Consider the following 14,313-nt stretch of genomic DNA (forward strand, 5'->3'; position numbering starts at 1 on the left):
CTGTTGGCATCATGCATACCCCCTGCAGACCAGACTTTCTACTCATGGTGGGAAACAGCTACCGAGAGGATCCTACTCTAGGGAGGGACTGAACTTACACCCCTGGTCTGAGTTCAGAGAGTGTGATGAAGCCCCTGGACATGGCCCAGCGTGAGTGAGATTTCTACCCAAATAGCCATCAGAATGTGGGGATTGGGCAGGATGCAAGAATGTGTAGATCTCACTCTAGAAATACAGGGCTGGATTCGGGGAGGGGCAGTTTCCACAAGAGACCTGGGGTTCTGTCTTCTGGCCTGAGTAACTCAGGCTTGGCACTGAGGGATAGAACCTTGGGTGAGAGAGCCCTGTGAGCAAGGATGGACCTGGGACAGGACGTGGGAACCAGCAGAGGAACTGGGACGTACCCCATGGGGTTACTTGTGTTGAGGTCTTTTTCTTGGGACCTTCGCCCCTAGGGTCTGGGGCATGTCACACTTAGACCATAGCTTTTTGCCTTTTCTGTGCATACTCCCTTAAATGACCCCCAAACACTCGTGTGGTGTTAGTGGTGTGAGAATAAAGCAACAGGGTGACAGTTGCCCTCTTCTGATGCCCATGAGGGATTATGGTCAGGAGTTTCAGGTTGTATCCATGGCGATGATTAATTCCAAGTAGATATCTTAGGATGAACATCAAAACTTTCCTCTCCCAACATTTACTGAGAGGTCCCCTTTGAAAGGCAAACATGAAGCATGGGGAGGAAGATACTTGGACTTCAGATGCATGGACATTTATTTTTCAGGTTTTTTTTTTTTCCCCAAAAAGCTTGGTTTCAGTTATGGAATTGTATTTCCCTGTGGTACAATTTACATTTGTTAAATTGGCTCTTCATTTATCAGTTTGAATTCTCTAGTATCTAATGTCCAGAGCTGATTCTGAGGGTCAACCACACTTCATACATAAAAGACTCTTTCCTCTTCCTCTGCTGCATAAATAGATTTTGACCCTGGGGCCAGGTGTTTCTGTGTTCCTTAAGTTAATAGAGCTTCTCAGAATAACATTTTTGGTGTACAGATGCTCCTTCCTCACATTTTTTGCATTTCTCTGGTTTCTCCACAGTGTGAATTATGAAGTTTTATCTATCGCTCAGTGCTTTCCAAAATTCATTTATTTCATAGGACTTCTTTCCTGTGTGGGTTTTCTGATGTATAATGTGATGAGGTGTTTTCTTGCTGAAGGCTTTCCCACATTAGTGCTTTGATAGGGTTTTTCTCTTATATGAACTCTCAGAGAGCCGGTGAGCTCTGATATCAGAAGGAAGGTGTTCTTGTGTTTTTGTTGTTGTTGTTGTTTTCTTGGTGTTTCTCCCAGGATGAATTCCCTGTTGTGCAATCAGTGTTGACTTCTAGTTAAAAACTTTCCCACATATTTTACATATTTGTGGTTTTCCCCACTTTGAACTCTGTGACTTAGAGTTTGGAGGATTTCTTAGTATAACTTTTCTACATTTAGAGGATTTCTCCCCAGTGTGAGGTTTCTGCCTTAGAGTCCTGGCTTCTGACTGAAGACTTTCACACACTACCCACATTCGTTCATACCAGTCTCTCTGATGTGAATGCTTTGGCACAAGCAGGTTCTGGTTCCTTCTTATGGGCGTCTCATATTCAGTCCACTGTCATGATTTCCACAGCAGGCGCGTCATTTTGTGTGCAGCGGGGAATCCTCAGTGAGGGGTTGACAACTTCCTGAAGGTCTTCCCGTGCTATTTACAAGCATAGTTTTGCCTTCTCTGAGGTTCAGTCAATTTGAACCCCTGAATAAAGGCTTTTTTTTTCTTCAAATTTGTGAAATTTATAAGGCATTCTGCCTGTGTGGTTTCTTTTATGCTGAATAAGAACTGGGCTATGCTTGTTGGCTTTCTCACATTCATTGCCCATGAATGATTTCTTCCCAGTATGAATTCTGTGTTCCAGTGAAAATGGGGCTCTGGATTGGAGGCTTTCCCACATTACGATCACAGTGTTTCTCTCCAGTATGAGTTCTCTAAAGCAGAGGAAGATTACATTTTGGTATAAACTTTTATTCACCTATTCACAAGGGTATCATCTGTGTCCAATGTGTGGAGAGTTGTATAAGGAGGGCCTCTCTCATATTTACTATGTGCTCATATCTTTTCACTAGTGTGAATTTTTCAACACATCTATTACATTTACTATAGCTTTGTCACATTTACTACATTTTGTGCTCTTTGGAAATTTTCCCCAAATTCATTACTTTCATTGTCTCTCACTCAGTGAGTTCTTGTTGAATAAATATACATTTTTCCAGAAGTTTGACTTGCATTTTCTGCTGCTTTTTTATGTAGTCGCCAATTTGCAAGACTCCTTCTAAACTGGAATAAAGTGCACAATTCCAGGTGAATCTTTCCACCACCATTTTATAGAAGGAAACCTCTTCAGAAATACGGTTTTATTGATACCTTTTTTCTAAATATGAAAAATTCCCAAGTGTAAATGTTTTCCATTTCCTGGGCTTTGAGGGGGGAAGCCTGCTGCCGTGTGGACAGAGTACTGACAGCCATAGGAGGCTGGGAGTTTCAGAGATGACCTTTCAAGAGCAAAGGGCAGGAACCAAGATGGGGTGCAGCTCTGAACGCGGAGACACTGAGGGAAGGCTTGGATGAAAGGCAGTCGAGGGTGTGGAGAGGCAGATTAGTGAAGGGACTGGTTCTGGACACTGTGAGCCTCGTCGCTTCACTTGTGGATTACTCTGGTGGGATACTAACTACTCTTTGCTTCCTGTGTCTTTCCCCTCCATCCCACACACCAGTATCAAAATCATCATTCCGGGGCACCAGCTCCCCACCCTCATAGGGATGCTGCTATGGGCCCTGCCCTCTTCCGGCACCTGTATCTGGCTGCGATTCATTCTCGTATTTGCCTGCAGACTCAGAAACAGAAATAGCAGGAAGGACACATGGGTCCAGCCCCACATGCTGTTCACTGATACAACCTGGCAGATGAAATATTATTAGCTTATTCTACCAGGGCTCTTGAATGTTGAACTTACCCATACTATCAACTTCTGAGTTATTTTTTTTCCCATCCTGATCTGCCAGACAGGGAAATTTCCAGGGCCCACAGACTTTGTCTTGCCCCAGACACTGTAGACTTCCTCCAGTCAGCTCTTGTATCTAGAAATTGTACAGCGTCAAGGTTCAGACTTCTTGAGATCAATACCAGCTCTGCCACATTAGTAAGTGACCTTGGACAAGATGATTAGCCTCTCCCACAGTCGCTGACAGCCAGAGTCTCTTTGATCCCTGCAGATGCCCACATCACTGACCCCATTTCCCAACATCCACCCTCCCAGTCCTACCAGTCACTATCCATGCAGACCCCACTCATTACACAAACCCCACAGCCAACCGATCCCAAGACCCCATCTCAGACCCCTCAAATAGCATTCCTTCTTGGGCGCCTGGGTGGCTCAGTTGGTTGGGCGACTGCCTTCGGCTCAGGTCATGGTCCCGGAGTCCTGGGATCGAGTCCCGCATCGGGCTCCCGATGGCTCGGCAGGGAGCCTGCTTCTCCCTCTGACCCTCTCCCCTCTCATGCTGTTTCTCTCTCTCTCTCTCTCTCTCAAATAAATAAATAAATTAAATCTTTAAAAAAAATAGCATTCCTTCTTCAAAACTGCTCTCTAGAGAAATGTGTGCTGTATTTCCCTCATAAAAATATGAATTCTACACGGGTCTGGCTGTGAAGGGTCTTGAAAGGCTTTGCTTCCCATGGTTGGCCAAGGGGAACCATGGAAGGGTTTACACAGGTGAGTGCCGTGACTGGATCTGTGGGGTGGACAAAGTCACTGGTGGCTGGAGTGGGAGGTGGTCCAGAGGGGACCAGAAAGATTGGTGAGGAGCCTGAGGCAATGCACCAAGGGGAATCTGGTGTATCCTCGCCTGTAAATATTTATAACCCCATTTCCCCACCATCACAATGACTAGAAATGATAACATTAGGTAACAGTGAGCAATGCTGTACCTTGGTTGAAGTATATTGCTGAAATAAATTAGCAATTGAAACTTACATGATTTTTAAGTTCCCGTATTTAAGTTCTTCCAATTTTGGAATTTCTTATTCACTGCAAGGAAAATTAATTGGGAAAGAACAAACTAATTGGAAAACTTCCCAATATTTATGCTCTGGTAAAATTTATTCATCAATAGCAACAACTTGAAGCTTAGAAGTTTAAAGCACAAAACCTGACACCTGGCAATCACTTGTGCCAAGCTCACTGCAGTGGCTGATTGGGCTGTGGTCCTGCCTCTTCCTGTGGAACCTCATCTTGCTAACGCAAGTCCTCACTCTGGGCCCCACCCACACCTTTTTAATGGCACTTAACTAGCCCCTGCCAGTTCCTGCCTTGTGCATCCAAACCTCTTTCCCTGTCTCACTGAACTCAACAGCTTTGTGTCTGTTGTTAATTCTAGAGAAGTCCGATGCAACCACGCAATCTACAGCTGGGTCTCTCACACTCTCTTTTGTGGTACCCCATCTGTGTAAACATGCATCCCACAAACTACAATTATTTTGCTAATTATTTGTGTTTCATTTTGCAATACCTGTCTTCCGTATTTAAGTTCCATGAAAGCAGTACCTAGATGTATGCATACCATCTGTGTATGTACTATGCTTGGCAGAAACGATTAATGGTTATTGCTGTTTCTCTAGCTACTAGCTTTGGCTTTCTACTTTTGGAATATCTCCAGAAGGGCACTCCTAATAATTACTCTCATTTGGCCTGCATTCCGGACCCGCCATGGTTATCAGGCTGTGCCCACAAGATATCCCAGGGCTGATAGTTGTGAACCCATGGTTCTTGTACTCTCAGGCTAGAGGAGCACCTGAACCCTTTCCACCTTGCCAACCCAGGGCCGAGGAAAGGTCTTTTCATGAAGGAAGTGGGTATGGAAAACCATGCTTGGAAGATAGTTGCAAGGCTGGGGACTTGCTACAATAGCCCTCCACCCATCAATAGCCACATCAGCCCCACTCCAATGTCTGGAGCCAAGCAGCCTTTCCAGGGTGACCTAGAATGTGTCCATGAAGGAGGGGGGGTGAGTGCAGCAGGGAGGCATGTGTGCCCTAGAGCTACAATGACTGGGTCACATCCTCAAATCATGCATGTTACCAGCTGTGCAACTTCCAAAATACTTTTAAACCTCTCTGTTCAACTTTCAAGTGGGGATGGGACAGTCTCACATAATTGTTGAGGATTAAATGAGTTATTATGTGCAGAGTGCTTACAACAGTACCTGGTCTGAAGGATGTCCTCACATACTAGCTGCTGTCCCCAGCAACTGGGGACACAACTGTTTCTATTCCACAGCCTGAACTATGGTTTCTGGGGCCAGGTAGGTTTGGGTGCTCATTGTGGGCAGCTAGGACCAGACTGGCCATATAAAGATAAAAACACCCGGAAGCATTACTTTTGGCCATGTCTTAAGAGATAACCAGGTAACACAAATGCAGTTTGTACCTCTTAGAACACTGTGTACTTTTCTCATTTATTTTCAGAAAGACACACTGATGGATCATTCTATGGCAGCAGTTTTTAAGAACAGTGATGAGTGGCAGACAGGGTAATACACAGGATGAAGAAGAACATGCCCAAGCAACCAAATCCTGGCACTGGCAGAGAATGGTCATTAGCACAACTGAGAAGTTCATGAGTGATGGGAAACAATCAAACTTTGTATTTTCTTTTTCCCTTCACAAACTGGTATAAAAATACTAAAGGTAAAAATACTACCAAAAATATATTTAGCAGGAGTTGAGGTGGGGCTAGAAGCTGGGACCTCTCCCAACTGCAGGCTAGAGTAGGGTGGGAGTGTTTCCTGTGTCCACATTGCCTTGCTGGCTAATCCAGTGAAAGGGAGGGGAGGGCAAAGTGCAGAGGGAAGAGGATGGCTGGAGGCTATGCACTTAGACTAAATTCATGTTCAAGGGAATTAAGTTGTTTTCTCAACCAAAGATGCATGCAATTTAGGGCTGTTTTGTTCCAAGACTCTGAGGCTCAGGCACTGAAACCGGGAAGCCCTAGTCCGCTGAGGGTCACGGTGCCATTCTAAAAGCTGTTGCTGAATGTGGAGGCCCAGAGGAACTGGGGAACTCAAGAAGTTTGATCGACCTCTGCCTCCCAGGGCTCCTGAGTTCTGAATGCTGGGTCTGGGTGTGATATCCCAGAATGTGGAGGAAGGCAACATCTTGGGCAGACACTGCTGGCAGTGAGGCAAGCTCAGTCGGCGAGGGAGAAGCCAGGCGCCCAGAGTATCACCTGGAGATGGGGCGACCTGACAAGACAGCATTGGAGGAATGTGAAAGGGGAAACTGGAGCAATTATTTTTCCCCCAAGAGCTGGCAGTTTCAGGGGTATTCATGGGAGCCCACAGACAATGATGATTTTTAACAAAGTTTACGGTGCTAATCCTCTTCTCAAACCTTCCCCCAGGCAGAGTGGAATTGGCCCTTCCACTGGGTTTGCCTACTGGGCGATTCCACAGTAGGCCAGGGGAGCTCTGATGTGTCAGATGTGGGAGGTGGGGTCTAGGTCTGCTTCTCTGGCTCCTCTCTCTCTCTAGTTCCGGCGAGGGGGTAGGGAGACTGGCTCAATCATTATCCTGCGATGGCGTAGTCATGGGTGCGCTGATAGGGCAGGGAGCAAGCCCAGGCTGCACGGACTGTGGTGCAGGAACAGATGCTGGAGCCATCCCCGGGATGGAGGAGGCTCTCAGAGGGCAGCCGGTCTCGGCCCCGGCTCAACTGCAGGCACAGGACCCGTGGCATTAGCTCTCATTAAATACAAACAAAATGAACAATGAACTCAGCTGAGCAGTGTTCCACAGGGATTCAAGGTTTAGGACCAGGCAGGCCCTATGGCTAGTACTGAAGGCAGGGATCTGTAGCAGTGAGCGAGTTTTTGGGTTTCTTGTGGAATCTGGGGTCTCCAGCCCTGTGAGGCTGCAGATGAACACGTGTGGGCCCAGCATACAAAGAGCTCCAAGTCACCCCTTGAAATACTGCTTCACCTGCAGCTTAGCAGGGGAGAAAGTATGAGCTGCTGATCCCCCCCACAGGAGATGCCTGCCCACACTGGCGGCCTTTATTCAATGGAAGCTGAATTTAGAGAACTTAGGCTTTAGAGTGGCTGGAAGCTTCCAAGTCTGTGTTCAACCTGAGGTCTACTGATTCCACCAGGATACAGACTATCCTCTTCTGCACCTCCACGGACTAAGAACTTGCCACTCCGTCTCCCAGAACAACGGTTGACTTGCTCTTCTGTCTTCATGATGTGGTGTGTTCCAGTTTGCAGTGTGGGCTCCCCATCCTTTGTGGTGGGGAAGGGGACCGCGCTACCAGCGGCTGTGTGTGTGGAGGCACACGTTATTTTATCTCTGTGATTTCTACTGAGAGTAGTGAGGAACCAAAGATGAAGAAGGAACTGTACCTGCAGGAATAGAGTATTGCTAAAACTTTTGGGCATGGACAATGCCCTGCCAGAGAATGTCATGATGCTCTCAACTTCTTCACCCACGGAATTACTCTACAGATAGCTCACCCCTGTCAGAATGGGACAGTCTCTAAATAGTAGAATACCCAGATGGAGGAGAGGAAATGCCCACTTTCAAATGCCAAAGCATAAATTCCAAGCTGTTTGTCCTGTGAACACAGTCTAGACCTTCAGAAAATTGGACAGAAGGTCAGGGACCAGGATGCAGCAGTTAATATTCTGGGGGTAATGAATATATACTCTAGTGCAGTGGTCACAGAGGACTGACAGCCAAGGGCAAGAGAGGGGGTCAGGGCCTTTGAGAAGTGGCTTTGGGGCTCTAACTTGTGTCAGCTGCATGTTAGGAAATGGCAAGTCACAGAAGCGGAGGGGGCCTAGAACACTGCTAGACGTTTGGATTATCACATCTGAAGCTGAGCAGTCCCCTGACTGCTGTGTGTGGGGTAAGTACAGCGAGGAACAATTGGAGGTAATGTCTACACAAACTAAGCCCCTACTTTAAGGTACCATCCCAGTGTCAGAGTCAAGGTGAGGCCCAGAGGAACTGGGGAACTCAAGAAGTTTGATCGACCTCTGCCTCCCAGGGCTCCTGAGTTCTGAATGCTGGGTCTGGGTGTGATATCCCAGAATCATGGACTGTTTATGAGGCCAGATCACCACATTCCCCAAGGGCAAATGGGGTGATGATAAGTGACACAATGTCACCAGTTAGGAGGTGCTAAATCAAGAGGGACACACCATTCAAATGAGTTGTCCCAGAAGGAGAATATGGGTAAGCAGCCAGTGGACACCCAAGTCAGGGAAATCTGAGAAGATGGTTTGAAGCAGAAGGTGGGAAAAATAATTTAAGTAACTCTGGGGCCAATGCATGGTGACTGCACTTTCCTTATACCGGGAAAGTGGGTGGGTGAGAACAAAGGGTTCCATTGAAAAGTAGAAACCCTCTTATATAAAAGAAGTGAGTGAAATGCTTATAGACCATTTTCTTTTTTGTTCCTTTGCTTCTCAACCTGGTCTTTTACAATTTTATAATTTCTCTTAAGAGTCAAAATATAAATTTGATAATCTAATTTCTATGTTGTTAATGAAGCTTCATTTTGGTTATGATATTTGATAATTCAGACTAATTAAACATTACTGGTATTCAATCGAGGCAGTTCTGAACTAGGAGGGCATGCCATTCTTAAATTCTCAAACCCACAATACCGTGAAGCTGGATTCTCCGTAAATAAAAATTCCATCTTCAGGTAGGCTTTCATGGCTATTCTCTGGAATGGATTCTCTTACACTCAATAATTAACATACTCAGTCTCAAAGCTCTGCCATGTAAACTATAATCCTATCACTTTTCTCCAACATGATGTCTCTGATGCTGAATGAGGTTTGCAGTCTGGTTGAAAGCTTTCCCGCATTTATTACATTTATAGGGCTTCTCTCCTGTGTGAATCCTCTGATGTTGAGTAAGGTGTGTGCTTCGAATAAAGGCTTTCCCGCAGATTTTACATTTGTAAGGTTTTTCCCTGGTGTGGATTCTCTTATGTTGAGTGAGGGCTGAATGGTCACTGAAGGCTTTCTCACACATATTACATGTATAAGGTTTTTCCCCAGTATGAATTCTCTGATGTTGGGCTAGGGCTGACTGATCCCTGAACGCTTTCTCACACAAACCACATCTGTAAGGTTTCTCTCCAGTATGAATTTTCCGATGTCGAGCGAAGGATGAATTATCCCTGAAAGCTTTCCCACATTCACTACACTTATAAGGTTTCTCTCCAGTATGAATCCTCTGATGCTCAGTAAGGGAAGAGTTCACCCTGAAGGCCTTTCCACATTCGTTACATTCAAAGGGCTTCTCTCCAGTGTGAATTCTTTGATGCTGAAGAAAACTTGTACTCTGATTAAAGGCTTTCCCACATTCATTACATTTATAGGGTTTCTCTCCACTATGAATATTCTGGTGTTTGGTAAGATGTGCCCTGCACACAAAGGCTTTGTCACATATGTTACATTTAAAAGGTTTCTCTCCAGTGTGTATTCTGTGATGGTGGGCAAGGTGTATGTTTCGGATAAAAGCTTTCCCACATAGATTGCATTCGAAAGGTTTCTCTCCAGTGTGAATTTTCTGATGGTAAGTGAGTGAGGAGCTCACGGAGAAGGCCTTGCCACATTCCTTACATTCGTACGGTTTCTCGCCAGTGTGAATTCTTTGGTGGTGGATGAGGTGTGTACTCTGGTGAAAGGCTTTCCCACATTCTCTACATTCATATCGTTTCTCTTTAATAACAGTTTTCCGATTTGCATTCAGTTTTTCAGTATGAACTTTCTGATGTTTATTAAGGGTTGAATTCTTAGTGAAGACTTTTCCACACTCACTACACTCGAAGGCTTTTTTGGTAGATTGAAATCCCTGACTCTGAACAACAGATGAGATCACAGTGCAGTGCTTCCCAGGTTCATCCCTGGCCTGGGCGCTGAGCACAGAGGGGGTTTTCTGGTGAGCAAGGACCCCCTGGCCTCCATGCTGCCATTCCAACAGGCCATCATATTTCCAGTGACTATCTCTAGCAAATCCTTTCTTTATCATCCACTGATCCAAGTCTTCGTCAGGAATATCCGCCTTGAGAGGAGAGTTCTTACTCACGGGCATAGTCATCCAGTCTGAAAGACATCAAACATAATCGTATGTTTTATCTACTTGGGGTAAGAAGATAAGCCTGTTTATAATGCTGACAAAGAGGCTGCAGTTTTGAAGGCGTCTTGAAGGGAAGATAGGACAGGAAAGGGGAAGAGAGGTGAACAGAGGACGTGGCAGGTAGGGGTTGATTTAATGTAAGATGTTTGAAGCAGGACAGCTTGGGAGCTTGAGTTCAGAAGTACAGGCCTGGGTTGGGATCCTGAGTACAATATTCATTTTCTTTGTGATTACAGAGAAGTTACCTGACTTTCTAAGCCTCAAAAAGCCTACGCAGACCCTACTATGCTAATGGATTAAAAAAAAAAGTACCTTGTCTATTTTAGTGGTATGGTCTTTATTTTTTTTTAAAGATTTTTTATTTATTTATTTGACAGAGAGAGACACAGTGAGAGAGGGAACACAAGCAGGGGGAGTGGGAGAGGGAGAAGCAGGCATCCCGCAGAGCAGAAAGCCCAATGCGGGGCTCAATCCCAGGACTCTGGGATCACGACCTGAGCCTACGGCAGATGCTCAATGACTGAGCCACCCAGGTGCCCCAGTGGTATGGTCTTTAAAATAACCTAGATAACCTGGGCCTAGGAAACCAGGGAAACTAGAGGTCAACACTTGGTAGAGAAGCAATTCAATTCCTGTAACTACTAAAAGCAACATTTTTATGTTTTATAGACTCATTTTAGCATTCAGATGGCTAATAAAAAGGCCACTATAAAGGTTGTGTGAAACACTCATATCTGCTAATAAAATTAGGACCTCCTACTACTGGTGAGGAAGTAAAGTCTTTAAACCTATACGAACAATGTAACATCTATGTGAGGAAAATGTACCATGAGGTATGTGAGGACGGAAAACTAGGAACAAAGCAGCAAATCTGCCTGGATATACGCAGTACATCTTAGAGAGTGAGGCCCTGACTGGGGAAAGCAGTATACTAGTCACTAGAAATGGGACTCTGCTACTGGGATACGAGCCATGGTCCCATGCATTATCTGACAGAATCACTTCTCTCCCCACAGACAAATTCTGTCCTTACTCAACAATTGTCTCACTTGGTTTCATGGTACAGGCAGACCTCAGAGATACTGCAGGTTCGGCTCTAGACTGCCACAATACAGTGAATTTTGCAATAAAGGGGGGGGTCGAACGAATTTTTTGGTTTCCCAGTGCATGTAAAAGTTATGTTTACACTATGCTATAGTCTATTAAGTAGCACAGCTTTATGTCTAGAAAAACACTCTATGTACCATAATTATAAAGTACTTTATTGCTAAAAAAATGCTAACCAGCATTTGAGCTTTCAGCAAAATCTTTTTGCTAGTGGAGGGTCCTGCCTCAGTGTTGATGGCTGCTGAATGATGGTTGCTGAAGGCTGGGGTGGCTATGGCAATTTCTTAAAATAAGACAACAATGAAGTTTGCTGCATCGATGGACTCTTCTCTTTCAGGAATGATTTCTCTGTGGCATGAGGTGTTGTTGATAGCATTTTACCCACAGTAGAACTTCTTTCAAAACTGGAGTCAATCTCTCAAACCCTGCCTCAGTTTTATCAACTAACTGTATGTCATATTCTAAATATTGTGTTGTCATGTCAACAACCTTCACAGCATCCTCAGCAGTAGAGTCCATGCCAAGAAACCACTCTCTTTGCTCATCTCTAAGAAGCAACTCCTCATCCGTTCAAGTTGTCTTATGAGCTTGCAGCAATTCAGTCCCATCTTCAGGCTCCACTTCTAATGCTAGTTCTCTTGCTCTTTCTACCACATCTGCAGTGACTTCCTCCACTGAAGTCTTGCACCCCTCCAAGTCATCCATGAGCATTGGAATCAACTTCCAAACTCCTATTGATTTTTTGACCTGTGACCATAAGTTATGAATGTTCTTGATGGTATCTAGAATAGTGAATCCTTTCCAGAGGTTTTCAATTTTATCGCAAGAATTACCAAAATGTGACACAGAGACATGAAGTGAGCCAACACTGTGGGAAAAATGGCACCAATAGATTTGCTTGACGCAGGATAACCACAAACCTTCGATTTGTAAGAAATGCACATCTGCACAGCACAACAGAATGAGGTATGTCTGTATTAACAAGCAGAGTTCTGGACTGCATACTAGTTTTTCCTATGTATTTGTGAATATCTGCCTTTGATGTTAAGTCTATTTAAGACTTTGTACTAAAAGTGAAATGATAAGAGCTAGATACTACTTTGCAGTGATGTAAAGATGCCTGGAAAATCCTATCAAGAACAAGCCTCCTCATCAGTTTTTTTTCCTACACACTCCAGAAAATCTACAAAGAGCTATAATCAACAAAACCAAACTAAACTAAACTAATTCCTTTACTTATCTGGAAAAGACAGTTAAACAGGTGCATTTTAAAGCTAAAATCCTGGTGAGCTCACAATAATGTTGCTCAAAACAAAAATGGTCAGTTAAATGCCAGGATTGCCAAATCTTAACACCTTAAGGGCTGGCTTTCACTTCTGGACCTGGTAAAGTAGGATGTGGCAGACATTCCTGCAGAAAACAACTGGAAAATCTTAAACGATAAACAAAAATTCTGTCTAAAGGCATCAGATGTCACTCGAGGCCAATCTGATAGTCTAATATTTGAGAGAGAAGGGAAATATAGATAGGTAATCCCAATACTTACTGGTTTTTTTCCTTATAGAATTTGCTGAATTCTAAAACTTCTCAGGGCAAGAGACCAAAGCTAAGCAGAATTTCAAACTTTTCTAATCTTAAGAAAATATGGTGCCAAAAACTGAGATCAGGATCTTCCAAAGAAGGGGGTAGTGGTCACAGTAACCATGTAAAGCTCTCAGTAGGCACTCTTGGAGGGCTACAACCTAGTAGCAGGGCAAACAAGAGATAAGCAAAGCTTTATAAACACCACAACCCAATCTCCAGCTAACACGTCCCTGGTTGGATTCAGGTGGTTCCTGTACACTCACTATCTGCCAGAAGAAAAGGTAAATCTTCTCTGGAGGAATATAACATCACCCAGAGCCTCTTCACTTCTTCAAATACAGTATCAGGGATTCAATCAAAATTTACCGGAATACTAAGAAATTAAGTCAAGAGAAAAAACAGATAATACACAAAGACCCACAGAACCTGGTATCAGACACCAAAGTTATCAAACATGGATTTTGAGATAACCATGATTAGTATGTTCAATAAAACAAATAAGAATGAGAATTTCAACAGAAGATTGGAACCAATGAATCAAATGAAAATTCTAGAAAAGAATAATTGAAATTAAGAACTGAACAGATAGATTTAATAGTATATTGGACATAGCAGAAGGGAGCAATAGTGCACTGGAAAAATACACAAGCAGAAAACATCTATGGTAAAACTTGCTGAAAAAAATTAAAAAGAAACATAGAAGACATGATGAAGAGACTGAACATATGTGTGACGAGTTCTAGAATGGAAGAAGGAAACAAATGGGACAAAAATACTATCTGAAAAATATAAAGGCTGAAAAATGAATTTGAGAAGCACTAGAGATTCCAAGCAGGATAAATACAAAGAAAATACATCTAAACACAAAACTACTGAAAACCTAAGTTTAATCTTGACAGTTACTTGAGAGGAAAACAAATACATTACTTTTAAAGAAGAAAAAAATAAGACTGACAGCCATCTTTTCAACAAAATCAATGGAAGCCAGAAAAAAATGAAACATCAGGAAGTGCTGAAAGAACATAATTGCCAAACAGAATTCAATAGAAAGAAAATATCCTTAAAAAATGAATATGAAATGGGTGTTTCTGTACAAATAAAAACAAGAGACTGTGTCACCAGCAGACCCATATTTAAAAAAAAAACGGTAACAAGTATGTCTAGGCATAAGAAAATCCCAGGTGGAAACATGGAAATGTAAGAAGGAATGAAAAGCAATAGGAAAAGTAAATATGTTAATACATGTAAGCATTATTGCACACAATAATTATGTCTTGAGAGGTTGAAAATATATATGTAATTAAATATACATAGCAAAAATAACACGAAAGAGATGAATGGATAAAGAAGATGTGGTATATATATACAATGGAATATTA

The 14,313-nt window shown here is 43.4% G+C and overlaps 1 protein-coding gene across 2 annotated transcripts in view; it reads right to left on the bottom strand.

The window, feature by feature from the left end:
- Positions 1 to 5,714: 5,714 nt before the first annotated feature.
- The window catches only part of ZNF454 (zinc finger protein 454), a 23,920-nt gene continuing 15,321 nt past the window's right edge, over positions 5,715 to 14,313 (bottom strand). For both annotated transcript variants that reach the window (XM_006746841.3, XM_081827307.1), the window contains exon 5: positions 5,715 to 10,209. In XM_006746841.3, coding sequence (XP_006746904.1) covers positions 8,894 to 10,209 — 1,316 coding nt within the window. In that variant the 3' untranslated portion in view covers positions 5,715 to 8,893. The remainder of the gene's footprint in view (positions 10,210 to 14,313) is intronic.

Source organism: Leptonychotes weddellii, chromosome 7 (genome assembly GCF_054177405.1).
Source record: "Leptonychotes weddellii isolate Sample4059 chromosome 7, ASM5417740v2, whole genome shotgun sequence".
NCBI classification, from domain to species: domain Eukaryota; kingdom Metazoa; phylum Chordata; class Mammalia; order Carnivora; family Phocidae; genus Leptonychotes; species Leptonychotes weddellii.